General features: G+C 63.9%; 2 protein-coding genes across 3 annotated transcripts; one reads left to right on the top strand and one right to left on the bottom strand.

Moving 5' to 3' along the window:
* The first annotated feature begins 2,312 nt into the window (after nt 1–2,312).
* SKIC8 (SKI8 subunit of superkiller complex) lies at nt 2,313–13,843 on the top strand. Of its 2 annotated transcripts, none has more exons than XM_084869284.1 (11): nt 2,313–2,390; nt 4,725–4,772; nt 6,216–6,243; nt 7,894–7,999; nt 8,578–8,750; nt 8,959–9,107; nt 9,311–9,404; nt 11,152–11,245; nt 12,303–12,395; nt 12,681–12,759; nt 13,623–13,843. In XM_084869284.1, exons 2-11 carry the CDS (start codon nt 4,761–4,763, stop codon nt 13,710–13,712), a joined length of 918 nt encoding a protein of 305 aa, XP_084725410.1. In that variant the 5' UTR covers nt 2,313–2,390; nt 4,725–4,760; the 3' UTR covers nt 13,713–13,843. The 2 variants fall into 2 exon arrangements, with proteins under 2 accessions (XP_084725410.1, XP_084725411.1); XM_084869285.1 differs by lacking the exon at nt 2,313–2,390 and adding an exon at nt 2,449–2,634.
* Nucleotides 13,844–15,629: 1,786 nt separating this feature from the next.
* Nucleotides 15,630–24,827, bottom strand: DNAJA4 (DnaJ heat shock protein family (Hsp40) member A4). Its single transcript, XM_084869240.1, has 7 exons — nt 24,262–24,827; nt 20,037–20,217; nt 18,081–18,185; nt 17,170–17,397; nt 16,829–17,059; nt 16,586–16,686; nt 15,630–15,962 (listed from the first exon to the last, which is right to left on the bottom strand). The coding sequence occupies exons 1-7, from the start codon at nt 24,391–24,393 to the stop codon at nt 15,747–15,749; spliced, it is 1,194 nt and encodes a 397-aa protein (XP_084725366.1). The 5' UTR covers nt 24,394–24,827; the 3' UTR covers nt 15,630–15,746.
* Between the last annotated feature and the right edge of the window lie 2,494 nt (nt 24,828–27,321).

Genomic DNA, 27,321 nt, shown 5'->3' with positions numbered 1-27,321 from the left:
CGTGCAGGGTAGCTCCTGCCCATTTTCTTTTTTTAAAAAAACATTTGTTTTTCTTTTTTCTTTCAAATATTTTATTGATTTTTTTACAGAGAGGAAGGGAGAAGGATATAGAGTTAGAAACATCGATGAGAGAGAAACATCAATTAGCTGCCTCCTGCACGCCCCCCACTGGGGATGTGCCCCCAACCAAGGTACATGCCCTTGACTGGAATCGAACCCGGATCCTTGAGTCCTCAGGCTGACGCTCTATCCACTGAGCCACACCGGTTTCGGCCCATTTTCTTTCTTTAAAAAAAAATATATTTTATTGATTTCAGAGGGGAAGGGAAAGGGAGGCAGAGACAGAAACATCTGTGATGAGAGAGAATCACGGACCGGCTGCCTCCTGCAGGCCCCACACTGGGGGATCGAGCCCACAACCCCGGGCCTGTGCCCTGACCGGGAATCGAACCCTGACCTCCTGGTTCCTAAGTCGACGCTCAGCCCCTGAGCCATCCCGGCCAGTTGCTCCTAGCATGTTGTAGGGGCAAAGGCCTCGGTGTTTGGGTCTCCATTTTGTGCAGGAGGAGACGGAGGTCGGGCCCGGGAGGCCCTTGTTTGGCGTCCCACAGAGACTCCGCAGCCTGTGGGGCTGGGGGAGCCAGAGAGAGAGGGCAGGCAGGTGCCATCGGCTGCATCCCCATCAGCATGTCCCCAGCAGGTGGCCCACAGCAGGCGGGTACCGCCACCTTGTGGCCATCCGTGGTCAAGCCCCAGGCTCGTGGGATCGGCTGTCTCCTGCACGCATGCACGCCCCACACTGCGGATGAAGCCCACAGCCCTGCATGTGCCCTGACCGGGAATCGAACCCTGACCTCCTGGGTCATAGGTCAACGCTCAAGCCATGCTGGCCCGGCTGAATGTTGGGATTTGAACCCAGATAGATGCCTGCTTCCAGGTTGGAACAGGGATTCCCTTTCCTTCCTTCCTTCCTTTCTTTCTTCTTTTTTTTAAAATATATTTTATTGATTATTTTTTACAGAGAGGAAAGGAGAGCGATAGTTAGAAACATCGATGAGAGAAAAATATCCATCAGCTGCCTCCTGCACCCCTCCCCTCCCCCCCGCAACTGGGGATGTGCCCACAACCAAGGTACATGCCCTTGACCGGAATCAAACCTGGGACCCTTCAGTCCACAGGCCGACGCTCTATCCACTGAGCCACACCAGTTTGGGCTGATTATATATTTTTTAATCTAATCCTCTTAAAATTCTATTTTTGGCCCTGATCGGTTTGGCCCAGTGGATAGAGCGTGGGCCTGTGGACTGAAAGGTCCCGGGTTTGATTCCAGTCAAAGGCACATACCCATGTTGTGGACTATCGATAGATCCCCAGTAGGGGGCATGCAGGAGGCAGCCAATCAATGATTTTCATCATTGAGGAGAGGGAGATGGAGAGAGAGAGAAACATCCATGAGGAGAGAGAATCATGAGTGGGCTGCCTCCTGCAGGGCCCACACCGGGGCTCGAGCCCAGGAATGAAACTTTGACCTCCTGGTTCAGAGGTCAGGGTTCAACCACTGAGCCACACTAGGCGGCATGACTAGCAGTTTTTATTTTTATTCTTATTTTTTAAAAACATATTTTTATTGATTTCATAGAGGGAGGGAGAGGAAGAGAGAGACAGAAACAATGAGAGGGAATCATCGACTGGCTGCCTCCTGGTGGGGACCAAGCCTGCAACCTGGGCTTGAGCCCTGACCGGAATCGAACCCGGGACCCTTGAGTCTACAGGCCGACACTCTATCCACTGAGCCAGACCTGCCAGGGCCGAATTGCAGTTTTTAAAACAAAGCCCCATTTCAGCCAAAACAGATTTGGCTCCATGGATAGAGCGTTGGCCTGCAACTGAAAGGTCCCAGGTTCGATTCCGGTCAAGGGCCTGAACCTTGGTTGTAGGCACATCCCCAGTGGGGGGTGTGCAAGAGGCAGCTGATCAATGTTTCTCCCTTCCTCTCTGTGAAAAATCAATAGAATAGATATTTTTTTTAAAAAAAGCTCCATTTCACTAAAAAGTGTTGAAGCTACAGAACTGAGAAGCAGAGCAGAAAGAGAGAAACCCGACCCCACCCACAGCTGGCGGAAGAGAACCTGCGCGCCTTCGAGGGCCGGTGACCGAGGCCCCGCCCCTAGAACAGGGGGCGTGGCCCACCAGGACAGTACACCAAAAAAGGGCGTGGCCCGCGCATATCCCCGCCCACAGTTGAGGCGTGGCTTCTGCAGGGCGCTGCGCGTGCGCGGTTGCCCTGGGAGACGCCCCGCCCCTTCCGCAAGCGCATATAGACCGGCGTCGCGGTCGCATGGCGCTTGCGTCAGGCGCGCGCCGGGACTGTGCGTCGGGGCCGTGAGCGGGTGAGTCGGGCTCTCCGGCCGGTGGCGGGGGCCACCGTCGGGGCCGCTGGGGGCCCGGGCGGGACGGCGGGGGAGCCGGGGCGGGCCCGAGGCTGCCGCCCGGCAGCAGGCCCGCTCACGGAGGCCGCGGGCCGCGGGCGCGGGTCGCCTCTGCGACTCTGTTCGCCCCGCTCCCGTCGGGGCGCCGCGTCCTGGGCAGCTTCCGGCGGCCTGGGATGCGGGCCGGGGTCCCGGTCCCCGGAGGGTAAGGTGACCAGATTTTAACATTTGCATTTGTCTTCCTTTTTCCCCAGTTGGTAAAGCGGCTCACCATTGACCCGGGGCGAGGGGTGGGGGGTTCTTGATGAAAAATATGGTCTATAGCTTTGGTGTGGCTCAGTGGATGGAGCATCGGCCTGCGGACTGAAAGGTCCCGGGTTCGATTCCGGTCAGGGGCATGTACCTTGGTTGCGGGCACATCCCCAGTAGGGGGTGTGCAGGAGGCAGCTGATCGATGTTTCTCTCTCTTCGATGTTTCTAACTCTCCTAACCCTCTTCCTTTCTCTCTGTAAAAAATCGATAAAATATATTAAAAACAAACAAATTTCTCTTAAAAAAAAGATTCGTCTATATAGAGTAACAAAAATTTTCATAGAACGCAAAAAAATAGTATTGTAATATATATATATATATAGATATTTAAATTTCAACACAAGTACAATTTACAAATATAACAAATAAATAAAAAATGTATAGTATTTTATTCTTTGGCATAGTTCTCACTTGAGTGAATTCTAACAACTGATCAACCATGTGGACTTTGATAAGCAGTTCTCGATAATCAGTTCTCCACAGTTATTTGTGATGATTAAAGTTTAACATGATAAAATGAACAAAAATAATATAAAACTCCTATCCTGCCTACATAGCCGCCGAACACCGTCTATTCCCTTCCCGCTCTCCCGCCGTTCCCTGGCTTGTCGTGCATTCTTTCCAAACATCGGGGCTTTTTTAAAACGCCGCGGGACTCGGGACACATTGTCAGAAATCCGGACGGCTGGTCACCTTACCGGAGGAGGGTCTTCGCAGGAGCGGGCCTCCCAGCGCCGGGCAGGCACCGGCGCCCGGTTCCGTGGTCCCGGCACCAGGCGGTGTTTGTGGGTCCGTCCTGCCCGATGGGCCCCGAGAGGCACGGGGGGCGCTTTGTTCCGTGTTGGAAACGCAGAGGAGCGAGCAGTGAACTCCGCCTGGGGAGTTGGGGGGGGAAGACGGGGGCAGAGGTGGGTTTGCGGTCCTCTCGGCTCTGCCATGAGGTGGCATCGGAGCCTGGCGTAAGCGGGGATGGGGCTCGGAGGCCTGCTCAGAGCTTGTCTCCACCTGCTCGGCCTCAGGAAGGAGCGGGGGAGGAGGGAGCGAGCTAATCCAAGTGTCTAGAACTTAAAACTGGGTTCGAGCCGAGACTGGTTTGGCTCAATGGATAGAGCGTCGGCTTGGGGACTGAAGGGTCCTGGGTTCGATTCCGGTCAGGGGCATGTACCTTGGTTGCGGGCATGTCCCCGGTGGGGGGTGTATTCCATTGTGGAGATGGGCCAGAGTTTTTTAATCCACTCACCTGCTGATGGGCACCTAGGCTGTTTCCAAATTAGAATGTTTACTTTCAAAAAAAATATGTTTTCAGAAAGGAAGAGAGAAATAGATAGAAACAGAATCATGGATCGGCTGCCTCCTCCTGCATGCCCCTTACTGAGGATGGAACCCGTAACCCGGGCCTGTGCCCTGACCGGGAATCGAACCCTGACCTCCTGGTTCCTGGGTTGAGGCTCAGCCACTGAGCCACCCCAGCCGGGCAGAATGTTTACTCCTGGACTGCGAGAGGGCGCAGGCTGGACTGAGGGTCCCCCCCCCCCCCCCCCGTACGAATTCCATGCCCCAGCCTCTAGTACACATGTGTCAAACACAAGGCCCGCGGGCCAAATCCAGCCCGCCAGGCCTTGCAATGTGGCCCGCACCGCGCTGTCATCACTGCACTCTGCTGTCAATTTATGACTGTTCAGTAAACCATTCGGCCCGCGATTTAGGCTGGATTTTAGATTTTGGCCCCTTCTCTGATTGAGTTTGACACCCCTACTCTAGTAAATAAAGGCCGGGGATTCTCTCTGAAGAGCCGCCGGGGGCGGAGACGGTCCCCTCTGGGCTGGGAGAGAAGGAAACGGGTTGAAGGCAGATTCCAGGGCGCCGAGGGCCTGGTGAGGGGAGCTCCGGGGACCCGCCCCGGGATGGGAATGGTCCAGGGAGCCTCCTGGGGACCCCGTGCTGACGGCACCCCCGCACTGACACCCGGTGTTGTTCCTGCAGAGCGGCCCGGCCTGGATCCCTGCGCCCGGCTGAGAGATGACCAACCAGGTGAGGCTGTGGGTGAGGCCATGGCGGGCGTCGGGGAGGCCATGGCGGGCGTCGGGGAGGCCCTGCTCCCTCCTGACCACGCCCACACAGTGCCCCCCGCGTCCCCCGGCGCACAGCGGGGTGAGGGGCTGGGAGGATCTCTGCACAAAAGCAACCGGAAACGGAGATCAGCGGAGGAGAACCTTTTTTTTAAAATATGTCTTACCGAATTTTTACAGAGAGGAAGGGGGATAGAGAGAAACATCGATGAGAGAGAATCATCCATCAGCTGCCTCCTGCACACCCCCTACTGGGGATGTGCCCGCAACCAAGGTCCATGCCCTTGACCGGAATCGAACCCGGGACCTTTCAGTCCGCAGACCGACGCTCTACCCACTGAGCCGCACCGGTTTCGGCGAGGAGAACCTGCTTTTGTGATAAGGTTGGGGGCGAGGTTAACGGGACGTTCTGCAGGCTGTGTCTGTGATACAACAGGAAGAAGGAAGCTTGAGCCGAAACCAGTGTGGCTCAGTGGATAGAGCGTCGGTCTGGGGACTGAAGGGTCCCGGGTTCGATTCAGGTCGAGGGCACATACCTTAGTTGCGGGCACATCCCCAGTAGGGGGTGTGCAAGAGGCAGCTGATCGATGACTCTCATTGATGTTTCTAGCTCTCTATCTCTCTCCCTTCCACTCTGTAAAAAATCAATAAAAGAAAAAAAGAAAAAAAGAATGAAGCTCGAAGCCGGGCCCTGGGCTTCCCGATGAGCAGAGCAGGAAAGGGCACGTTTGTTAGCCTCTTAGGGGAGAGGAGAAACTACCTTCTTCTTTTTATTTTTATTTATTTTTTTAAATATATTTTATTGATTTTACACAGGAATGGAGAGGGATAGAGAGCTAGAAACGTCGATGAGAGAGAAACATCGACCAGCTGCCTCTTGCACACCCCCCACTGGGGATGTGCCCGCAACCAAGGTCCATGCCCTTGACCGGAATCGAGCCCGGGACCTTTCAGTCCGCAGACCGACGCTCTATCCACTGAGCCAAACCGGTTTCGGCTTCTTCTTCTTTAAAAAACAAAACAAAAACATTTTATTGATTTCAGAGAGGGAGGGAGAGGGAGGAACATCCATGATGAAAGCAAATCATGGACTGGCTGCCTCCTGCACGCCCCACACCGGGGATGGAGCCCGCAGCCCGGGCCTGTGCCCTGACCGGGAATCGAACCCCGACCTCCTGGTTCCTAGGCCGGCGCTCACCACTGAGCCACACCGGCCGGCCAGTGTCTTTAAGAACTAACGGTTCCCGGTGTTCCTGCATATCTTGCACGGGCCCCAGTCAGGGGGACAGGAAGTGGCCACTGTTGGGGGGACTGCATCTTTGGGGGCGGGCGGGCGGGGAGGCAGGAGGGGGTGCGGGTGTCTGAACTCTGGCCGCTGGTCTAACGTGGCTTCTGTTCCTTCCAGTACAGCATCCTCTTCAAGCAGGAGCAAGGTGAGCAGCCCGCCCGCCCCTCACTCGCCCGTGGGAACGGGGTCTCTGCTCCTTTAAGACTGTTGTCATGCCGACCAGGCATGCCATGCCCAGGGCACTGTGGGAAGATCACAGCTTCACTTAACAACAGCCACGCAGATGGGGAGGCAGAGAGCGGGCTGGAGGCCTTCTCCGTCTGGAAGCTTCCACCGAGCTGCCCCGCTGCCGGGGTGGCCCCCAGAGGCCGCTGCACACGGGCCCGAGGGGGACTCCGTAACAGCGAGGTCGGCTCTGAGTCTCAGTCTGCCCCTTCTTCTTCTTTTTTTTTTTTATAATATATTTTATTGAGTTTTTACAGAGAGGAAGGGAGAGAGAGAGAGAGAGAAACATCGACCAGCTGCCTCCTGCACACCCCCCACCGGGGATGTGCCTGCAACCAAGGTCCATGCCCTTGACCGGAATCGAACCGGGGACCCTTCAGTCCACAGGCCGACGTTCTATCCACTGAGCCACACTGGTTTCGGCTGCCCCTTCTTTTTTTAAAAAAATTTTTTAAAAATATATTTTATTGATTTTTACAGAGAGGAAGGGAGAGGGAGAGAGAGAAACATTGATGAGAAAGAATCATCGATCAGCTGCCTCCTGCACGCCTCCCACTGGGGATGTGCCCGCAGCCAAGGTCCATGCCCTTGACCGGAATCGAACCGGGAACCCTTCAGTTCGCAGGTCGACGCTCTACCCACTGAGCCACACCGGCCAGGGCTCTGCCCCTTCTTAGCCTTGGAGTCCCAGTGAGCTACTAGTCTCTATCTTTTTGAAAGAACATTTAAAAAATTGATTGGAGCGGGGGGGGGGGGGGGCAATGTTAAAATATGTACAGAGATAATAATTTAATAAATAACCGGGACCGGTTTGGCTCAATGGATAGAGCGTCGGCTTGGGGACTGAAAGGTCCCGGGTTCGATTCCGGTCAAGGGCATGGACCTTGGTTGCGGGCATATCCCCAGTAGGGGGTGTGCAAGAGGCAGCTGATGGATGTTTCTCTCTCATCGATGTTTCTAACTTTCTATCTCTCCCTTCCTCTCTGTAAAAAACCAATAAAAAAAAATAAAATTAAATAAAATTAAATTAAAAAAATGTTTAAAATAATAATAATAATAATTTAATAAATAAACAAAAAGATATAAAAAATTGATGGAGAGAGAGAGAAAGGGAGGACAGAGAAGCGTCCACCGGCTGCCTCCTGCACGCCCCTTCGAAGGACCAGTCCTCTGTCCGGGAACCGGCCCGGTGCCCTGGCCCCTGGGCCCCGGCCGGCACCGCAGGCCCCTCCGAGCCCCTGACCCCCGTCTGAGCGGGCGGTCCCGTCAGCGCCCGCTCGGGGGTGCTGTGGTGGCAGCCAGTGGAGACGGTACTTCGGGGGGCTCATGGGGTCACCGCCCCCAACGCAGTGCACACTACGGGCGGCCGAGGCGGCTGGTGCGGGGCCTCTGCCGCTGGTCCGTGCCCGAGGCTCCCCGATGCCGGCGGAGGGCTGGGGGCCGGGGCAGGGCCCGTCTCCATCGAGCGGAGCAGACGCAGACCCGGGCGGTGCCTGCGGGAGGGGGAGGGGCCGGGGCGCCGTCGGCATCGAGGTCGCCAGGCCGTCCTAACGGGCCGCTCCCGCCGCAGCCCACGATGACGCCATCTGGTCGGTGGCCTGGGGCACCAACAAGAAGGAGGTGGCGGAGACGGTGGTCACCGGGTCCCTGGACGACCTGGTGAAGGTCTGGAAGTGGTGAGCGCCCCCCGACGGCGGCCTGGGGGACGGGGTGCGGGGGTGCTCCCCCCAGTGCGGCCAGGAGAGGGCTCCGTTTTCTAGGCAGGAAAGTGTGGCCTGGTGGGCAGGGTTGGTGGCTGGGTGGCCTGGTGGGCAGTGAGGGTGGCCGATGGGCAGTGCGGGTGGGCGGGTGGGCAGGGTGGGTGGCTGAGTGGGCAGTGCGGGTGGGCAGGGTGGGTGGCTGGGTGGCTGAGTGGGCAGTGCGGGTGGGCAGGTGGTGTCTGTAGGGCCCTCGCCTCCCCCTCGTCCCCCTGTGACACAGGGGAGGCCCATGGTCGCCCCTGGCTGCCTTTGGGGCCTGGGCCCCTCACGCCCCAGCCTCCCTCCCGCAGACTCTGGCCACGCGTGGCCCGGGCGGGGCGTGGGGGCCGGGCTGTGTGTGGGGGCGGTGCATGGGGGCCGGGTGGGGCGGGGCCTGGGGCCCGGGCGGTGCGTGGGGGCCGGGAGGGGCGGGGCCTGGGGGCCGGGCGGGGCCTGGGGGCGGGGCGGGGCGTGGGGGCGGGGCGGGGCGTGATGAACCGTCTCTGTCCCCCGAGGCGTGACGAGCGGCTGGAGCTGCAGTGGAGCCTGGAGGGCCACCAGCTGGGCGTGGTGTCCGTGGACATCAGCCACACGCTGCCCGTGGCCGCCTCCAGCTCCCTGGACGCCCACATCCGGCTCTGGGACCTGGAGAACGGCAAGCAGATCAAGTCCATCGACGCGGGGCCGGGTGAGCTCCGGGCGGACGGCACCCGGGGGCACCCCGAGGCCGCGGCTCCTGCGGCGGGAGCGGGGGATCGCCGGGCCGGGGCGCGGCTGGGGGGCCTCCTCCATCGCCCCTCGGCCTGGCGCTGGGCGGGCCTGCTTCCCGGGAGAAGCTGACACTGAGGAGCCGCTCCCCTCTCACCGCCGTCCCCCTCCCTCCCTCCCCTGCGCAGTGGACGCCTGGACGCTGGCCTTCTCGCCCGACTCCCAGCACCTGGCCACGGGCACGCACGTGGGGAAGGTGAACATCTTCGGGGTGGAGAGCGGGAAGAAGGAGTACTCGCTGGACACGCGCGGCAAGTTCATCCTCAGCATCGCCTATGTAAGGGCCGCGTCTGCGCCCCTGGCCCGGGGGTCCGCGTCTCCCGGGCTCCCCCGCCCGAGGGCCCCCGACTGCGCCCCCCAGGCCCGGGGGTCCGCGTCTCCGGCTCCCCGGGGTGACGGGCGGAGGAGAGCCCGCGGCCGGCAGGCGCCGAGTGTGCAGCCGGCCCGACGTGGTCTCACGTGTCCGTGTTCCGTGCGCAGAGCCCCGACGGGAAGTACCTGGCCAGCGGCGCCATCGACGGCATCATCAACATCTTCGACATCGCGACCGGGAAGCTGCTGCACACGCTGGAGGGTGTGTGCCTCGGTCCAGGGGCTCTGCGGCCGCGGGGGGGGGGGGGGGGGGTGGTGGTGTGGTAGTGGAGGGAGGAGGGGGGAGGAGGGGGGAGGGGGGCCCGGAGCGGCCGGCCTTGGCGCGCTGCTCCGCCTCCAGGTGCACTGACCCTGGGCCGCCTCCCGGCCCCGCTGGTTCCCGCTGCACGCAGCTCCTCCTGTCCAGTCCGCTCCAAGCCCTGGACTCTGGGTGGAGGGGGTGCCCGCCCCCCACTGGGCCCTGGGTGTAGGGGTGCCCGCCCCCCACTGGGCCCTGGGGGTGCCCGCCTCCCACTGGGCCCTGGGTGTAGGCGGTGCCCGCCCCCCACTGGGCCATGGGTGTAGGGGTGCCCGCCTCCCACTGGGCCCTGGGTGTAGGGTTGGAACCTGGGTGTAGGGGTGCCCGCCTCCCACTGGGCCCTGGGTGTAGGGGTGCCCGCCCCCCACTGGGCCCTGGGGGTGCCCGCCTCCCACTGGGCCCTGGGTGTAGGCGGTGCCCGCCCCCCACTGGGCCCTGGGTGTAGGGGTGCCCGCCTCCCACTGGGCCCTGGGTGTAGGGGTGCCCGCCCCCCACTGGGCCCTGGGGGTGCCCGCCTCCCACTGGGCCCTGGGTGTAGGCGGTGCCCGCCCCCCACTGGGCCCTGGGTGTAGGGGTGCCCGCCTCCCACTGGGCCCTGGGTGTAGGGGTGCCCGCCCCCCACTGGGCCCTTGGTGTAGGGGTGCCGCCCCCCACTGGGCCCTGGGTGTAGGGGTGCCCGCCCCCCACTGGGCCCTGGGGGTGCCCGCCTCCCACTGGGCCCTGGGTGTAGGCGTGCCCGCCCCCCACTGGGCCCTGGGTGGAGGGGTGCCCGCCTCCCACTGGGCCCTGGGTGTAGGGGTGCCCGCCCCCCACTGGGCCCTGGGTGTAGGGGTGCCCGCCTCCCACTGGGCCCTGGGTGTAGGCGGTGCCTGTCCCCCACTGGGCCCTGGGTGTAGGCGGTGCCTGTCCCCCACTGGGCCCTGGGTGTAGGGGTGCCCGCCTCCCACTGGGCCCTGGGTGGAGGGGGTGCCCGCCCCCCACTGGGCCCTGGGTGGAGGGGGTGCCCGCCTCCCACTGGGCCCTGGGTGGAGGGGGTGCCCGCCCCCCACTGGGCCCTGGGTGGAAGGGGTGCCCGCCCCCCACTGGGCCCTGGGTGTAGGGGTGCCCGCCTCCCACTGGGCCCTGGGTGTAGGCGGTGCCTGTCCCCCACTGGGCCCTGGGTGTAGGGGTGCCCACCCCCCACTGGGCCCTGGGTGTAGGGGTGCCCGCCCCCCACTGGGCCCTGGGTGGAAGGGGTGCCCACCCCCCACTGGGCCCTGGGTGTAGGGGTGCCCGCCTCCCACTGGGCCTGGGCAGGGGCTGGGCCTGAGGGAGCCGCTCTGCTCGGAGGCACCCCCAGGAGCTGCCCTCCTCCGCGCGGCCTCCCGGGCGGGGTTGGCAGGCAGACGCTCCTGTTCGGGCGGAAGGCCCCGGGTCCGAGTGGCCTCGCCCGCGCGGAGCGGCTGCTCTGAGCCATGTGCTGAGGTCTCTGGTTGGGGGGAGCCGAGGAGAAACTCAGGGGCAGGGCCTTGGGGCGGGGCGCCCAGCCCCGGAGGCAGGGCCGTCTGCGCCCTCTGACGGGCACCTGGGAGGGCCCCCGGCCTCGTCCGCGGGCAGAGCGGGGCAGCGCGGGGGCGGGACGGTGACCCCGCTCACGAGGCCGTGGTTCCAGGCCACGCCATGCCCATCCGCTCCCTGACCTTCTCCCCGGACTCCCAGCTGCTCGTCACGGCCTCGGACGACGGCTACATCAAGATCTACGACGTGTGAGTCACCCACCGAGCTGGGCTCCCGGGCCACACGGGACAGGGCGTGTGGGTGTCCGGGAGGCCGCCTCCTGCACGCCCCTCACTGGGGATCGAACCCGGGACCCTTCAGTCCGCAGGCCGACGCTCTGTCCGCTGAGCCACAGCAGCCAGGGCAACACACACTCTGAGTGGCCAGATGACGATGGTCTCTGAACGCATAACCGTCCGGCCACTCCGTGTGTTTGTATCTCAAATGGGCCCCAAAAGTATTCTAGACTTTGGCCGGAGATCAACCACCTGTTTGCCCTGAGCTTCTATCAGCCAGTGCAAAAGGGAGCACTGATCAGGTGCTCGATTCATGATGTCTTTGGTATCCAATCGATGAGGCGCTCAAGAGAAGCACACTGAGCAGCCAGATGATTATGTGTTCAGATGATTATGTGTATCATCACCATCTGGCCGCTCAGTGTGTGTGTGTGTGTGTGTGTGTGTGTGTGTGTGTATATATATATATATATATATATATATATATATATACACACATATATATATATGAGGCCTGGTACATGCATCCGTGCATGGGTGGGGTCCGGCCAGCCTGGCCAGGGGGAGGGGACAGGGGCGGTTGGCCGGCCTGCCTGCTGGTCGAACTCCTGGTCGAGGGGACCATTTGCATATGAGCCTTTTATTCTATAGGATAGACACGGAGTGGCCAGATGATTATGCGTTCAGACATTGTCACGATCTGGCCACTCGGTGTATGTTTTTAAAGTGTTCTCGCCAAGCCATGTGGGTGGTGGGCACCTGCAGGGGGTGCGGCCCGGACCCCCCGCACCCCACCCTCGGTCCCCGCCTCGGAGCGGCTGTCTGCTCGCCAGGGACCGTCCCGGCTCTGCGTGGCGCCAGCGGCTCTGGGGCGGTGCCGTGTGCCCTTCCCTCTCCGTGGGGCGCGTGCCCTCCGGGGGCCTGAGTGGGGGGCGCAGGCTGTCGCTGTCGGGGGGGGGGGGGGGGGGCAGGGGCCAGGTCGGCGGGCAGGCAGTCACGTGCCTCCGCGTTGGGCTCGTTCTCGTTCCAGACAACACGCCAGCCTGGCGGGCACCCTGAGCGGCCACGGGTCCTGGGTGCTGAACGTGGCCTTCTGCCCGGACAACACGCACTTTGTCTCCAGGTACGTGTGCAGCGCGGGCCGCCCCCGCTCGCCGCGGTGTCCGTGTGAGGGGGGGCTTATAGCCGTGTTCTGCTCGAGCAGACGCGTGTGGATCGGGGCTCCGCCTGCAGTTAGCTGAGGGATGGGGGCTCCTGGCAGGAACCCCGCCATGCGGCCGGGCCGGTCAGGGTCAGGGTCAGGGTCAGGGCGGGAGGCCTCCGACAAGAGAGTCCGGGGTCCTGAGTCAGATCGCTCCCGTCGGCCCTGACCCCGGGTTCTGACACCTCTGTCGCCTCTCCCGTGAAGTTCGTCAGACAAAAGCGTGAAAGTGTGGGACGCTGGGACGAGGACGTGTGTTCACACCTTCTTCGACCACCAGGATCAGGTACGGCCCCTCCTGACGGGGCTGCTGGTGGTCAGGACGGGGACCGGGGCGGGGGGGGCGTTAGGGGAGCCGGCTCTGAGCCGCTGAGCTCGCACCCGTCCAGCCGTGTCCTGTGGGCGGCTCGCGGGGGGAGCTGGTGTTGGAGCTTGAAGCGAGAGTGCAGGCAGGCGTCCGGTCCCTGTGGCACGGGCGCCTTTGGGCGTCCGCGTGAGGAAAGGATGCTGTGCTCACGGGACGCAGCTTTGCAGGGACTGGGAACCGGGGGAGGGGCCGCCCCGGGGCCCGGGATCCGGCGGGAGGGCAGGTGTCCCTCGGAGGCCTGGCCCGAGCGTCTGCATTTCCGGCCGGCCCCGGCTGCTGCGAGGGCCCGGGTCTTCGGCACCGGTGGGGCCGCGGTGGGTGTCCCGGGCGATGGCGGGCGTGGAGGTGCGTGTGGCCCCATCACACACGCGCCGGGGCGGGACGCCCAGCCCGGGGTTCGGCCCGGTGACAGGCTGGCCTGCGACACCGTCCGCGAGGGAGCGGCTCTGTCCCCTCGGCTCCTGGGGCAGGCGGCTCTGTCGGCTCTGAGAGAAGTACGACGGGCGGGCACGGGGCGAGCTGGGCGGGCACGGGGCGCGGGAGCCAGGGCACGTCCCTTGGGGGGACAGCTCAGGTGGGTGCCCGTGCTGCTGGGGGCTGTCTCGGCACCGGGCTGTCCTGGGCCTGGTGGGAACGGTATGAAAAGACAGCTCTGCGCCGGGAGGCAGGGCGTGGGCGCCGAGGCCCCGGCTCAGAGGCACGGCCCTCTCCCCGGGCTCTCCGGCCGCGGTGCGAGGAGACCTGCGGGGGACGCCAGGAGGCCCTTTCTCCGCTGTTTGCAGGTCTGGGGGGTGCGGTACAACGGAAACGGCTCAAAAATCGTGTCGGTTGGAGACGACCAGGAGATTCACGTCTACGACTGCCCCATCTGAGGCTCCCGCGGCTGCAGGCGTGCGGCCTGAACTCGACATTCCTGCCTTCGAGCGGAAGGCACGGCCTCTGTCCTGGCAGAGGCCACGAGTGTAGATACGGCATAAATACAATATTTTCACGTTCTGTTGGAGGTGCGGTTTGTGCTTTCATGTCCGGTGGTGTCCATGCCCACGCCGCTTCTGGGACCGGCTCCTCCTCCGCGTGCCCGTCCCGGGGCAGGGCCGGGAGCCGGCGTCCGACGTCCGACGGGGCAGTGCGGGCCTGAGGCAGGCCCCGAGCCTCCAGTCTCCCACCCAGAACTAGGCTCCCCGAGGGCCCAGGCCGGGTCTGCGGGAGCTGGGAGGGAGCGGATCCGTCCAGAACGGCCCTAAAGGAAGCGGGGTGTCTGCTGGGGGGGTGCCCTGCAGGCCTTCCCGTCGGGCAGCCTCCTGCCTGCTGTTGGTGATGGCCCTGGCCACTCTGCCTCACCTGCTCATCTCAGGAGCCTCTCGCTGCTGCCGAAATGCCCGGGCTCTGCCAGCACCGCGGGCCCCGCCCACACCCCGGGCCCCGCCCACACGCCGGGGCCCCACCCACACCCGGGCCCCGCCCACACCCCGGGCACCCCGAGGCCGCCCTGTCTGCCAGTGAATGCAGGCAGGCGTAGCTGGCATTGAGCTTGTCCAGGATGAGGCTCGCCCGCTCTCCCGTTACCCCACCCGCCGGGGCCGTTGACCCCCAGATGGGAGCTCTGTGAGTGGACCGTCACTCTGGCGTCCCCTGTGAGGCGGGCTGCCCTCAGCGCCGCCCCCCCAGACCCGGAAAGGAAAGCACAGCCACGCCTCATACAGCTCAGCTTTAATGGTGACGCCACGGGTACAGGCACAGGCGGGGACAGTCAGCAGCACCCCCCAGACCCGCCTCCACGCCTCCAGCAGCGGTTCCTTCGGAGGCGACGCCTGAACGGGGTGTCCACAGGCTGGGGGGAGGCCAGGTTCCACGTCTGTCCTGACAGCGACCACAGGGCTCAGGGGCCTCTGCCCACCCCCCTCCCCGAGGGTCCCGGCCAGAGCCAGCGGGTGCGGCGTGACCAGCCTCTGCTCTGACAGCGGCTGAGAAGGTAGTGCTTGTAGGGACTTTGGGAGGGAAAGCGGCAGGAAAGGCTGACGGCTGAGGGGACCCTCGGTTCTGACCTAGTCTACCTGCCAGGAACACGTTACCGCCCGACAGCCCCTCACAGGCCGCCGCTGGCAGCGGGCGCGCACCCGGGGCGGCGGTCAGTGTGGGGCCCGGATGGCGGCGAGCAGGAGCCCTCATGGCTGTGCGGGGAGAGGGGCTGGTGGGGGAGAATGAGGGGGGACCCGGCCTGTGCCCTTCCGGACCCTCAGGGAATCCAGGAAGCGGGCCGGGCCCTGGGCCTGGGCCCGACCCCTCGTCCTCCCCGCCTCGGCCTCGGCCGTGTGGCTGCACGGAAGCTGCTGGGGCCGCGGGAGGTCTGTCTTACAAGGAAGCACTTTGGTGGGAGCTTTGCAAACGTCAACAGAAAAGCATCAGAGCACAAAGAGCAGGTGTGGGGCACAGGCACACACAGGCGTCTCCACCGGGAGCTCGGGAAGCGCCCGGGAGGGGGTCAGACGTGCACCCCATCTGGGCCCGCGGGTGCAGCCCGCCCAGGGGGACCAGGCCGCAGCTGGGCTGCCCACGTGTGCTTTCGTCCTCGAGGCCCAGCCAGAATCTAGACTCACGTCCCGTCCGCAGGAGCGGCCCAGACCCGGGCCGGATGGCCCCGGTGGTGCCGGGAGGCCGGGCGGGCGGAGGCTGCGGGCCCGGCCGTCTGCGGGCCTGAGGGACGGCAAAGCCACTGCGAGCCGCCTGTGTGGTCCCGCGCCCCCGGGGGCCCTGAACACTTGAACAAACACGCCATGTGCAGACGAGAGGAGGGTTACACTCGGAACATTTAAATATAAATTAAGCTATAACAGGTCACAACCAAAAGAAAACCCAGAGACACGCCGCCGTTGGGAACGCGAACACGCACACGGCCCGCGGGGGGGTCAGGCCGTCTGGCACTGCACGCCGCCCCGGGGCCCCTCCTCGTCCTCCTCGTAGGCCTCGCGGTGCTGGCGCCAGCCCTGGTCGCCGGGGCTGAACTCCTGCAGCTCCACCTGCTCCATGTCCTCCGTCACCGCCACCGGCTGCCGCGGGGGCAGCAGCGCCTCCAGCTGGGGCAGCTTGTCCAGCGGCAGCCACAGCTTCTCGGGGAAGACCACCTGGGCCGAGGGAGGGAGGGAGGGAGGTGTGGCTTCCGCCTGGCCGAGCCCGGGTCTCAGGAGCGCGTGGTCCCAGGAGTGAGGGGGGGGGTTCCAGGAGCCAGGTGTGTGTGTGTGTGTTCCAGGAGCGGGCGGTTCCAGGGGCGGGGGGGGAGGGGGGGTCCCAGGAGCGGGGGCGGTCCCAGGAGCGGGGGCGGTCCTAGGAGCGGGGTGTGTGTGTGTGTGTGTGTGTGTGTGTGTGTGTGTTCCAGGAGCGGGGGCGGTCCCAGGAGCGGGGGAGGTCGCAGAGGCGGGGGAGGTCGCAGGGGCGGGGGGGGGGGGGGGGGGGGGGGGGAGGGGAGGTCCCAGGGGCGGGGGGGAGGGCCCAGGGGCGGGGGGGAGGGCCCAGGGGTGGGGGGAGGGCCCAGGAGCGGGGGCGGTCCCAGGAGCGGGAAGGGGGGGGTGGTTCCAGGAGCGGTCCCAGGAGCGGGGGGAGGAGGGGGGGCGGTCCCAGGAGCGGGGGGAGGAGGGGGGGCGGTCCCAGGAGCGGGGGAGGTCCCAGGAGCGGGGGGCGGGGGGGGGGGGCCTAGGAGCGCGGGGGCCCAGGAGTGGGGGATGGGGCCCAGGGGCTGGCCGGCACTCACCAGGAACTGCACCACCAGGCTGCCCCGCTCCAGGGGCGCTTTGTAGATGGGCATCCCCTCGTTGCGCACGCACTTGAGGTCCCCGTGCTTGATCACCTCACCTGCCGCGGGAGAGGCTCGCTTTAGCTCACACATTTCCCAGCCCCAGACTCTACGCTTAGCGGATCGCGTCACTAACTTGCGTGGCACAGGCCGCCGTGCGGGACGGCGGCGGCGGCGGGCACGCCACGCGGGCGGCATTACCTGACTTGGACGTAATGACCAGGACGCGGTCGTCCAGGGTGGTTACCGTCTTCTGGAAGCCACAGAGGGCCTCGGAGAGCTGGACTTTCATTTTCATGAGCAGGTCGTGGCCTCGCCTCTGAAAGACACTATGATCCTTCTGATCAAGCACAATTATGACATCCCCAGGCTCCAGCTCAGGCTCCTGGTCGCCTTCTCCGTGAAACAGAATCTTTTGCCCATCCTTCATGCCTAGGGAACAGCGCCCGCGCTGGTTAGGCTCTCGGCGCCCGCGCCGCGCCCAGCCCCGGGGGAGGGGGGGAGGGGAGGGAGGGGCGGGGCGGGGCGGGGCGGCGGCTCACCTCTCTCCACGTGCACCTCCAGGACCTTCTTCTCCAGCACCACCTTGGCGCCGCCGCAGGCCTCGCAGCGGTCCTGGGGGCTGATGCGCTCGCCCTGGCCCTTGCACTCGACGCACATGGTCTGGATCTGCTGCACCATGCCCGGCCCGATCTGCTGGATGTGCACCTGCATGCCGCGGCCCTTGCACACCGGGCACTTCTCCACGGAGCCCTTCTTCCCCCCGACGCCTGGGGGGCGGGAGGGGGGCGCGGGGGTGTGAGCTGCGCTGCTCCCCGGGGTCTGAATTCTTTTTATTTATTTTTTAAATATATATTTTATTGATTTTCTTACAGAGAGGAAGAGAGAGGGATAGAGAGCTAGAAACATCGATGAGAGAGAAACATCGACCAGCTGCCTCTTGCACACCCCCTACTGGGGATGTGCCCGCCGCAATCAATGTACATGCCTTTGACTGGAATCGAACCCGGGACCTTTCAGTCCGCTGAGCCAAACCGGTTTTGGCTGGGGTCTGAATTCTGACAGTTCATACACACAGGCCTTGCAATGTGGCCCGCACCGCGCTGTCATCACTGCACTCCGCTGTCAGTTTATGACATTGTCAGTTTATGAATGTTCAGTAAACCATTCGGCCTGCGATTTAGGCTGGATTTTAGATTTTGGCCCCTTCTCTGATTGAGTTCGACACCCCTAGGATAGAGCGTCAGCCTGCGGACTGAAAGGTCCCAGGTTTGATTCCGGTCAAGGGCATGGACCTTGGTTGCAGGCGCATCAGGGATGTGCAAGAGAGAGGCAGCTGATCAATGATTCTCTCTCATCGGTGTTTCTATCCCTCTCTCTTTCTCTCTGTAAAAAAATCAATAAAATATATATATTTTTTAAATCACAACTGCTGTGGATCTGAGGGATGTACCTTCACATTTATCACAAATTATGTTTTTCTGGAGGGCCAATTTCTTCGTGACTCCGTTATACAGATCTTCCAGCGTCACAGACAGCTGGTGCACCACGTTCTTGCCTGGAGGAGGGGAGAGAAGCCCGATTAGGGACACCGCAGTCACAATGCCACGTGAGGCTGTGTGTGTGCCCCCCCAATCCCCACCCCCACCCTGCCCCAGAGCAACGCTGCCCTCACACCTGCCCGCTGCCCTGGCCGTTCCCTGGCGCTCTGCCGGGGGAGACAATGGCCCTTCTGGCGATGAGCTCATGAGTCATTTGCGGATGTCAGCAGAGACTCTCCAGCTGTGTTTCTAGAGCAATCTGAAGGCAGGCCCCTCTCTACGATGGACGGACCCCCTGGGCCCCGGAAGGAGCCCTCCTGTCGCTGTGGCCCTGCGGGAGCTTTCGTCTGCCGACGCCGGGTCTGAGAGCGGCGGGCCTGTCCGCTCGGCCTCCGCAGCCCCTCGGGCCCAGGGCCCGGGAGCCGCGCTGCTCGAGGCCCCGGATGAGCTGTCCTTGTTCAGGGGCTGTGCTCTGAGAGACGACCCAATTAAGGGCACGACATGGTCCCCTCACAGCAGGAGGCTGGGCAGGCAGGGGGCCCTGTTCCATCAGGTCCGCGCCGTCCCATGTGAGCAGGCAGCACCCCAACTCCGGGGCGGGGTGCCCAGCACGCCGCCCCCAGGACCACAGCCGCCCCTGGAGCCCCAGGTCCACACCGCGTGCGGACAAGCCCAGCGAGCGTGGGGCCACCCTGCGTGGGCCCGGCGCAGAGCGTTTGGTCACAGCCTGGCTGTCTATCTGGTTTCGGGGTGCAGAGCGGTCTGTCCCCAGAACACTGAGCAGAGGGGGCTGAGGGGTGGGTTGCTGGGAACAGAGCTGACCCCACCCTGGCAGGCAGGGGGCAGGGCGATCGGGGCGAGCACAGCCAGAGCCCTCAACGCTGCCCAGGGCCACGCGGCCCAGACTAAGCCTCCGCCCCGCCCGGGGGAGCTGCCCCTCTAACGCTGCCGGGGGGGCGGAGGCTCTGTTAGAAGGACGTTCAAGGACACGGACCCGGAAAGTCTCCTGAGCAGGTGGAGGCCCCTGAGGCAGGTGAAGGGGGGCCCAGGCCCAGCTGGGAGGCGTGAGAAGGAAGGCGTGCGTGTGTGTCAGAGAGGGCATGCGTGCAGGGGAGGGAGGGCATGTGTGCGGGGAGGGAGGGAATGCATGCAGGGGAGGGAGGGCGTATGTGTGCAGGGGGGGCATGTGGGGGCGTGTGGGTGTGGGGAGGCGCAGGGGAGGGAGGGCGTGTGGGTACGGGGATGGGGGGGCATGTGGGGGCGTGTGGGGGCGGGGGGGCATGTGGGGGCATGTGGGGGCGGGGGGGGCGCAGGGGAGGGAGGGCGTGTGGGTGGGGGGGCACGGGGGAGGGAGGGCGTGTGTGTGCAGGGGGGGGTAGGGGGGAAGGAAGGGCGTGTGTGTGCGAGGGGGGGCATGTGGGGGCGTATGGGTGTGGGGGGGTGCGGGGGGAGGGAGGGCGTGTGGGTGCGGGGGGGGCATGTGGGTGCGTGTGTGTGCGGGGGGGGGGGAGGCGTGTGTGGGTGCAGGGGAGGGAGGGCGTGTGTGCTGGGGGGAGGGGAGAGGGAGGGCATGTGTGCGTGCAGGGGAGAGGCACAGCACTCCTGGCAGAGGCATCACTGACAACCACAGCAGGTCCGGACCCTCAGGAGCCGGACCCCTGACCACTCGCCACTCCGCCTGCCCTGGCCTGAGGGAGGCTACTGCTGACTGTGCGGAGACACCGGGAGCCTGGGCACCAGGCCCGCGATGCAGACGTTAGAACTGAGGGTCCCAGACCAGGACAGAGACCCTTCAGGGCCCCATCCACCCCGATCCCGTAGCGGCACCTGGAGCCGCGCACACAACCGCGTCCGGACTGAGCACCGACCTCGCCGCTCTCTGGCCATCCGCCCGCCGCCGCCGAAGAACATGTCGAAGATGTCCATGGGGGAGGAGAAGTTGGGGCTGCCCAGGCCCCCCTCCTTGATGGCCTGCTCGCCGCCCTGGTCATAGATGTCCCTCTTCTTCGGATCCGAGAGCACCTCATAGGCCTGGGAGATGAGCTTGAACTTGAAAGGAAAGCGTGCGATGACGTGAGTGGGTCGTGAAGCAAACCCTCCACAGGAATGCAGGTCAGAGTGTTCTTCCTGCCCCCCCCCCCGCCCACCCCCGCCAGCTGGTCTGTCCGTTATCTGGAACCCATTTCCCAGTGGCAGGGGGGTTCCTCCTCAGGCTGGCTGCCCCGGACAGGAAGATGGTGCGGAACTGGGGTGCAGCGGGCGGGCGGGCGGGCTCCCCAGCTCGGACTGCTTGGCATCTAACGGCCTGAAAGCAGCCACAACAGTGTGCGCGCCTCTCCCCGCGGCCAGGCGCTGTGCGTAAACCTAGATCTCCTTATCACAGGGCCCATCCACTTCCCTCCCTCCACCTCCCTCCTCCTTCCCCCCATCGGTCAGCACACCCTCCCGGTGCCTTCAGCTACGCATCTCCTGCTCTAGGGCTAAAACCCCACCCAACGGCCATCGCTGGAATCCACTTGTGAAGATGGGATCGGTCAGAAACCCCCCACGCAAGGACATCCTGCAGGACGGAAAGACAGAAGGACTGAGATCCGGGCTGGGCCTTGCACGGGGGTGGGGGTGGGCGAGGGGACTGGCCCTGGAGTCTAACCAGCTTCCTGCCTGCGAGCATCGGCCACAGGCCCTGCACGGGGTGACGGCTGCCGGGAGGGGAAGGGGACGGCGAGGAGACTACAGAGGAGCCGGGGAAGTGCCAAACAGAATAAAGGCCTCACATGCAAATGAACCGAATGGTGGAATGACCAGTCACTGTGATGTGCACCGACCACCAGGGGGCAGACCCGAGGTGGGCCAAGGCAGGTGCGGGGAGAACCACAGAGCAGCCCTGATCTCCCGCCGGGCCTGGGGACCCTCCCCATGCACGGATTTCGTGCGTGGGGCCTCTGTCTGATACACAACATCCGGGGCGAGAAGTGACGCCCCCGTGTGCTCATCCTGGAGGGGCGCGCAGTGGGTGGCCCTGCCTCTGTGGTCCCAGCTTCTCTGCGCTGCTCTGCTCTCCCGTGGCTTTTTCAAACTTTCCCGAAAACCTATTCTTCAGACTAGAAGTTACAGTGAAATTGTCCAAAAGACCAAAGTCATCGCAAAAGCCAGCTGGGGAACAGCCAGGGACACCCCCATCGCCGCCCCTGGAAGGGACACGCTCCCAGAAAATAATTTGAGTGTCTCGCAGAGAATGGCCGCAGGTGAGACAGGGACAGAGTCCACGGAGGGCGCCTGACACCACGCACGCCGCCCAGCGCCTAGCAACGCGGGACAACAGGCCCCAACAGAGCCCAGCGAGGGCGGGCACAGGCCTGCCTTCATCCATCTTTGAAGAGCCATGAATAATGCAGTGACGGCGGAGCAGGGAGGAAATAAAAACGCTCCCCCGTGGTGGTAAAGCGGACGAGAACTACGCACAAAGTAGAAAAGGTCTGGCGGTGTGCCCGGCACACAGTAGGACAGCACACAGAAGGTATCTGCCCAACGAGGGAGTGCATGGATGGATGGATGGATGAGTGAGTTCTCTCTAGGGAATTCACAGCAGAGTTTCTATCGTCCCTTCGATTCCCAGCCCTCATGTCCACGGGCCCCCCAGGCCCCTTCATTACAAGAATTCTCTCTCCTCATCACAGAGCTTGCTTCTCAGAAACAGGTGCCCGTGAACAGGTGGGGTGGGGGTGGGGCGGGGAGCACCCTGTGAATCACCAGCACCCCTAGCCCAGAGCCAGTCAGTCACCCTAAAAGCTACAGTAAGCCGCCTAAATATAGACGAGAGAGACGGCCAGTGAGCGGAGGATGGCCGTCCAGGAAAGCACCCAGCTTGTGACCGACACACGGGGCGCCGACAGCTAAATATAAACATGCAGTCACTCCTGCCACCCGCCGGCCTGCCCAGAGCGGCCGTCTCCAGCCTGGAGCGGCTCAGGCAGAGACAGGTAACTAGATCTGAGCATCCGTCCCCAGTCTAACTGCAGGGGGGGGGGCCCCCCCGCACCTGTGGCTTCAAGAGTGGTCCAGGCGCCCCGGCCCAGGTGGCGCAGTGGTTGGAGCACTGACCTGTGAACCAGGAGGTCAGGGTTCAATTCGGGTCAGGGCACAGGCCCGGGTTGCAGGCCCTGTCCCCAGTGTGGGGCGTGCAGGAGGCAGCCGATCCGTGAGTCTCATCATGGATATTTCACTCTCTCTCTCCCTTCCTCTCTGAAATTTATTTTTTTTAAATATATATATATATATTTTTTAAAAGTGGGCGGGGTGTCATTGCTATTCACTCCTACAAGGGCTCGGCCTCCCCAAAGCTGTCTGGGACTCGCACATTTTACAAGAAAGCTGGCAATGCCCTGGCTGGTGTGGTTTAGTGCAGTGTTTCCCAACCTTCTCTCATGATGAGAATCACCTGGTGGAGTTGTTAAAACACAGATTCCTGAATCCCAACTAAGAAGTGCTAAACTAGGATTTTTGGGAACATATAGGTAAAATTGTATACTTAACTAGTGATCTAAGACAGATGTTATATACAGAGCACTAAGTTAGGTATGCAATTTTACCTATATGTTCTCAAAAATTCTAGTTTAGCACTTCTCAGTTGGGATTCAGGAATCTGTGTTTTAACAACTCCACCAGGTGATTCTCATCATGAGAGAAGGTTGGGAAACACTGGTTTAGTGGATAGAGCGTCTGTCAGCCTGTGAACTGAAGGGTCCCGGGTTTGATTCTGGTCAAGAGCATGTACCTTGGTTGCGGGCACATCCCCAGGTGGGGGTGTGCAGGAGGCAGCTGATAGATGTTTCTCTCTCATTGATGTTTCTGACTCTCCTCCCTTCCTCTCTGTAAAAAATAAAATAAAATATATAAATATATGAAAGCTGGCAAGACCGGAAGGAGTGGGAGGGCCCACCGGGGACAGTGCCGGGTCCGGGCAGCGCGGGGCCTCCACTGGGATGAAAGCAGGGAACCGGGGCCTCTCTGTTACGCACATTCCCCGTCCCGCTCCCCTTCCCGGTGTGGCTGGTCCTCGGGGCCGCCTCTGTCACCCGGAGCCCGGGACCTTCCTCTGAAAGGGCGGCGCCCCCGCTTAAGGGAGAAAAGGGAACCCTCCCCTCCCTGTGCGGCCAGGTGGGTCCGGCCCGGGCTGGGCGCCACCCTGGGAGGGGCCCTCGTGCTGGGAGCAGGCATCCCCGGGCTCCCGCCTCATCCCGCCAGCGCACCTGCGGCCCCTGGAGTCCGGCACCAGGTCCTGTACCCGCCGTCCGTCCCAGGCCCCCGCGCCCCCCACGCCCCCACCGCTCCTCACGCCCCCTCACGCCCCCCCACGTTCCCTACGCCCCTCGCGTCGCCCCACGTCCCCTTACGCTCTGCTCCTCACAAACCCTACGTCCCTGGCGCCCCACACCGCCCCCCTCCGTGCCCCTCACGTTCTTCACGCCCCCACGTGCCTTCTCACGCTCCTCACGCCCCCTCACGTCCCCCGTAACCCCTTCACGCTCCCTCACGTCCCATCACGCACCCCACGTCCCTCCGCGCCCCCTCACGTCGCCCCCGTGACCTCTCACGCCCTCTCACGTCCCCCCCCCGCCGCGCGCCCCCTCATGCTCCCTCACGTCCCCTCGCGCCCCCCTGCGACCCCTCACGTCCCCCCGTGACCCCTTCACGCTCCCTCACGTCCCCTCACGCCCCCCCCACGTCCCTCCGCGCCCCCTCACGTCCCTCCCGTGACCTCTCACGCCCTCTCACGTCTCCCCCGCGCGCCCCCTCACGCTCCCTCACGTCCTCACGCGCCCCCTCACATCCCCCGCACCCCTTCACGGTCCCTCACGTCCCCCCCGCGCCCCCTCACGTCTCCCCGCGCCCCCTCACGCTCCTCCCGCCCCCCCCCACGTCCCCCCGCGCCCCCCCACGTCCTCCCGCGCCCCCTCACGTCCCCCCGTGACCCCCCGCGCTCCCTCGCGCCCCCCCACGACCCCCCGCGCCCCCTCACGTCCCCCCGTGACCCCCTGCGCCCCCCTCGCCCACAGCCCGGCCGCTGCGCCCCAGAAGCGCCCCCGCGCCCACCTTCTCGCCCTCGTTGGGGTTCTTGTCGGGGTGGTACTTGAGCGCCAGCTTCCGGTAGGCCTTCTTGATCTCGTCGGGCGTCGCGCTGGGCTTCACGCCCAGGATGTCGTAGTACTGCGTCTCCTTCACCATCTTGTCCCCGCGCCGCGGCGGGCGACGCCGCTCAGGAGTCGCTCCGCGCCCCGCCGCCCGCCCGGCCGGTCACCTCCCGCCGCGTCCGCGTCCCGTCAGGCCCGGGCCCGGCGCGTCACGCCACGTCACGGCGCCGCCGCGTCACGTCACAATCCCGTCACGGCGCGCGGACCCGTCCTCCGCTGCCGTCCGTCCGGCTGGCTCCGGAGCGCCGGCGCCCACGGCGGCTTTTATAGGGCGCGGGCGGCGGTTTCCGCAAACGCCCGGAACTTTCTGGAAGCTGGGCGGCCGCTGGCCCGCACTCCCCCCACCCCGGACCTCCCGCTGGGCGCGGGCCGTGCGGACCGGCCGGTCGGACGGGTTCGCTGGGCGCGGGGCCTCCGCGGTCACGGTCACGGGCGGCGCCGCTGCGTGTGAGGCCCGGTGCCTCCTGGGAGCCCTGGGGCTGGAGCCCTGCGATAGCGCCCGGCGCCCCACCCCAGCTCCCCGCGCCTCCGGGAGCGCGGGAGGCGGGGAGCCACCCTGGAGGAAGCCTGGGGGGAGGGTTCCTGTGCCTTCCACCCACCGAGACCCCAATCCTCCGGGACCCCAGGCCCTGAGACCCCAACCCACTGAGAGCCCAGGCCCCTGAGACCACAACCCACTGAGACCCCAGGCCCCTAAGACCCCAACCCACTGAGACCCCAGGTCCCTAAACCCCAACCCACTGAGACCCCAGGCCCTGAGACCCCAACCCACTGAGACCCCAGGCCCCTAAACCCCAACCCACTGAGACCCCAGGCCCCTGAGACCCCAACCCACTGAGACCCCAGGCCCCTAAACCCCAACCCACTGAGACCCCAGGTCCCTAAACCCCAACCCACTGAGACCCCAGGTCCCTAAACCCCAACCCACTGAGACCCCAGGCCCCTGAGACCCCAACCCACTGAGACCCCAGGCCCCTGAGACCCCAACCCACAGAGACATCAGCCCCCAACGACCCAGCCCCCCAAACCACCTAGACCCGAGTCTACCTAGACCCAACTCATCAGGACCTCAGGCACCTGGAACTCTGGCCCAAACCCACTGAGAACCCAGGCCCCTAAGACCCTAACCCATGAGACCCCAGGCCCCTGAGACCTTAACCCACTGAGAACCAGGCCCCTAAGATCCCAACCCACTGAGACCCCAGACCCTTAACACCTTAACCCATGAGGCCCCAGGCCCCTAAGACCCCAACACACAGAGACCCCAGGCCCATAGACCCTAACCCACTGAGAACCCAGGCCCCTGAGACCTTAACCCACTGAGACCCCAGGCCCATAGACCCTAACCCACTGAGACCCCAGGCCCCTGAGACCTTAACCCACTGAGACCCCAGGCCCATAGACCCTAACCCACTGAGACCCCAGGCCCCTGAGACCTTAACCCACTGAGACCCCAGGACCCTAAACCCCAACCCACTGAGACCCAGGCCCCTGAGACCTTATCCCACTGAGACCCCAGACCTTTAACACATTAACCCACTGAGACCCCAGGCCTCTAAGACCCCAACCCACTGAGACCCCAGGCCCCTGAGACCCCAACCCACTGACACCCCAGGCCCCTGAGACCCCAACCCACGGAGACATCAGGCCCCTAAGACCCAGCCCCCCCAAACTACCTAGACCCGTGCCTACCCAGACCCCAACTCACCAGGACCTCAGGCCCCTGGGACTCTGGCCCACCTTGATCTGACACCCTAAGACCCCAATCCCCGAGATCCAAACCACCTAGACCTGTGCCTGCCTAGATCACAACCCACCGGGACCCCCGGACCCTGTGACCACAATTCACTGGGACCCTCTCCCCACACACAACAGACCATGACCCTGGGACGCCTGGGCCTTGACCCTGGCCCACAGAGACCTCAGGTCCCAAAATCCCAACCCACTGAGACCCCAGGTCCCTAGACCCCAACCCACTGAGACCCCAGGTCCCTAGGCCCCAACCCACTGAGACCCCAGGCCCCTAGACCCCAACCCACTGAGACCCCAGGTCCCTAGGCCCCAACCCACTGAGACCCCAGGCCCCTAGACCCCAACCCACTGAGACCCCAGACCCCTAAGACCCCAACCCACTGAGACCCCAGGCCCCTAAAAGCTCAGGCCCCTGAGACCCCAATCAACCGAGACCCAAACCACCTACACCTGTGCCTGCCTAGATCCCAACCCATGGGGACCGCAGACTCCTGAGGCCCCAACTCACCAGGACCCACACACACCAGGCCCCGGGGACCCCGCCCACCAAGACCCCACCCCACGGAGACCCTGGCCCCTGAGGGTGGCGGGCCTGGAGCCCATCCCCGCCCAGGCTCCCCCCTCCCGCGGAGGCGCTGCCGTCCAGGGGCCCCTGGGGACAGTCAGCACCTGCCGCTCCAGGTGATGGCAGGACTGGGTGTGTTTATTATACTTCCTCGGTTTGCTTTTCTGTGTGTTTCCGTTTGTGTTTGTTGCAACATACATGTGTGTGGGTATGGGAGGCATCCTATCTAATAAAAGGGTAACATGCAAATTGACTGGACCACAGAAACACTGGCACGCCCGGGGCCCCTCGCCCCAGCTGACCTGCCCCCGATGGCCCCCCTCCCATCAGGCTGCCGGCTCGACCCCACCAGGGCACGAATTCATGCCCCGGGTCTTTTAGTCTTAAAAATAAGCAGATTTGGCCGAAACTGGTTTGGCTCAGTGGATAGAGTGTCAGCCCTGCAGACTGAAGGGTCCCTGGTTCGATTCCGATCAAGGGCTGGCTTGTACCTTGGTTGTGGGTACGACCCCAGTAGGGGGTGTGCAAGAGGCAACTGATGGCCGGGACCGGTTTGGCTCAATGGATAGAGCGTCGGCTTGGGGACTGAAGGGTCCCGTGTTCGATTCCGGTCAAGGGCACGTACCTTGGTTGCGGGCACATCTC

Source organism: Pipistrellus hanaki (genome assembly GCF_964339955.1).
Source record: "Pipistrellus hanaki genome assembly, chromosome: 21".
NCBI lineage: Eukaryota > Metazoa > Chordata > Mammalia > Chiroptera > Vespertilionidae > Pipistrellus > Pipistrellus hanaki.
The sequence above is the reverse complement of the archived record's forward strand: the minus strand, read 5'-3'. Positions and strand labels throughout refer to the sequence as shown.

Excerpts from the sequence above, each read along its gene's own strand:
- SKIC8 (XM_084869284.1), top strand. Across the intron at positions 8,000-8,577 it reads CTGGTGAAGGTCTGGAAGTG|GCGTGACGAGCGGCTGGAGC; the intron begins GTGAGCGCCCCC and ends CTGTCCCCCGAG. Across the intron at positions 12,396-12,680 it reads AACACGCACTTTGTCTCCAG|TTCGTCAGACAAAAGCGTGA; the intron begins GTACGTGTGCAG and ends TCTCCCGTGAAG.
- DNAJA4 (XM_084869240.1), bottom strand. The coding sequence starts at position 24,393 with ATGGTGAAGGAGACGCAGTACTACGACATCCTGGGCGTGAAGCCCAGC. Across the intron at positions 17,398-18,080 it reads AATTTGTGATAAATGTGAAG|GCGTCGGGGGGAAGAAGGGC; the intron begins GTACATCCCTCA and ends CCCGCCCCCCAG. Across the intron at positions 15,963-16,585 it reads GCCTGGTGGTGCAGTTCCTG|GTGGTCTTCCCCGAGAAGCT; the intron begins GTGAGTGCCGGC and ends CCCTCGGCCCAG.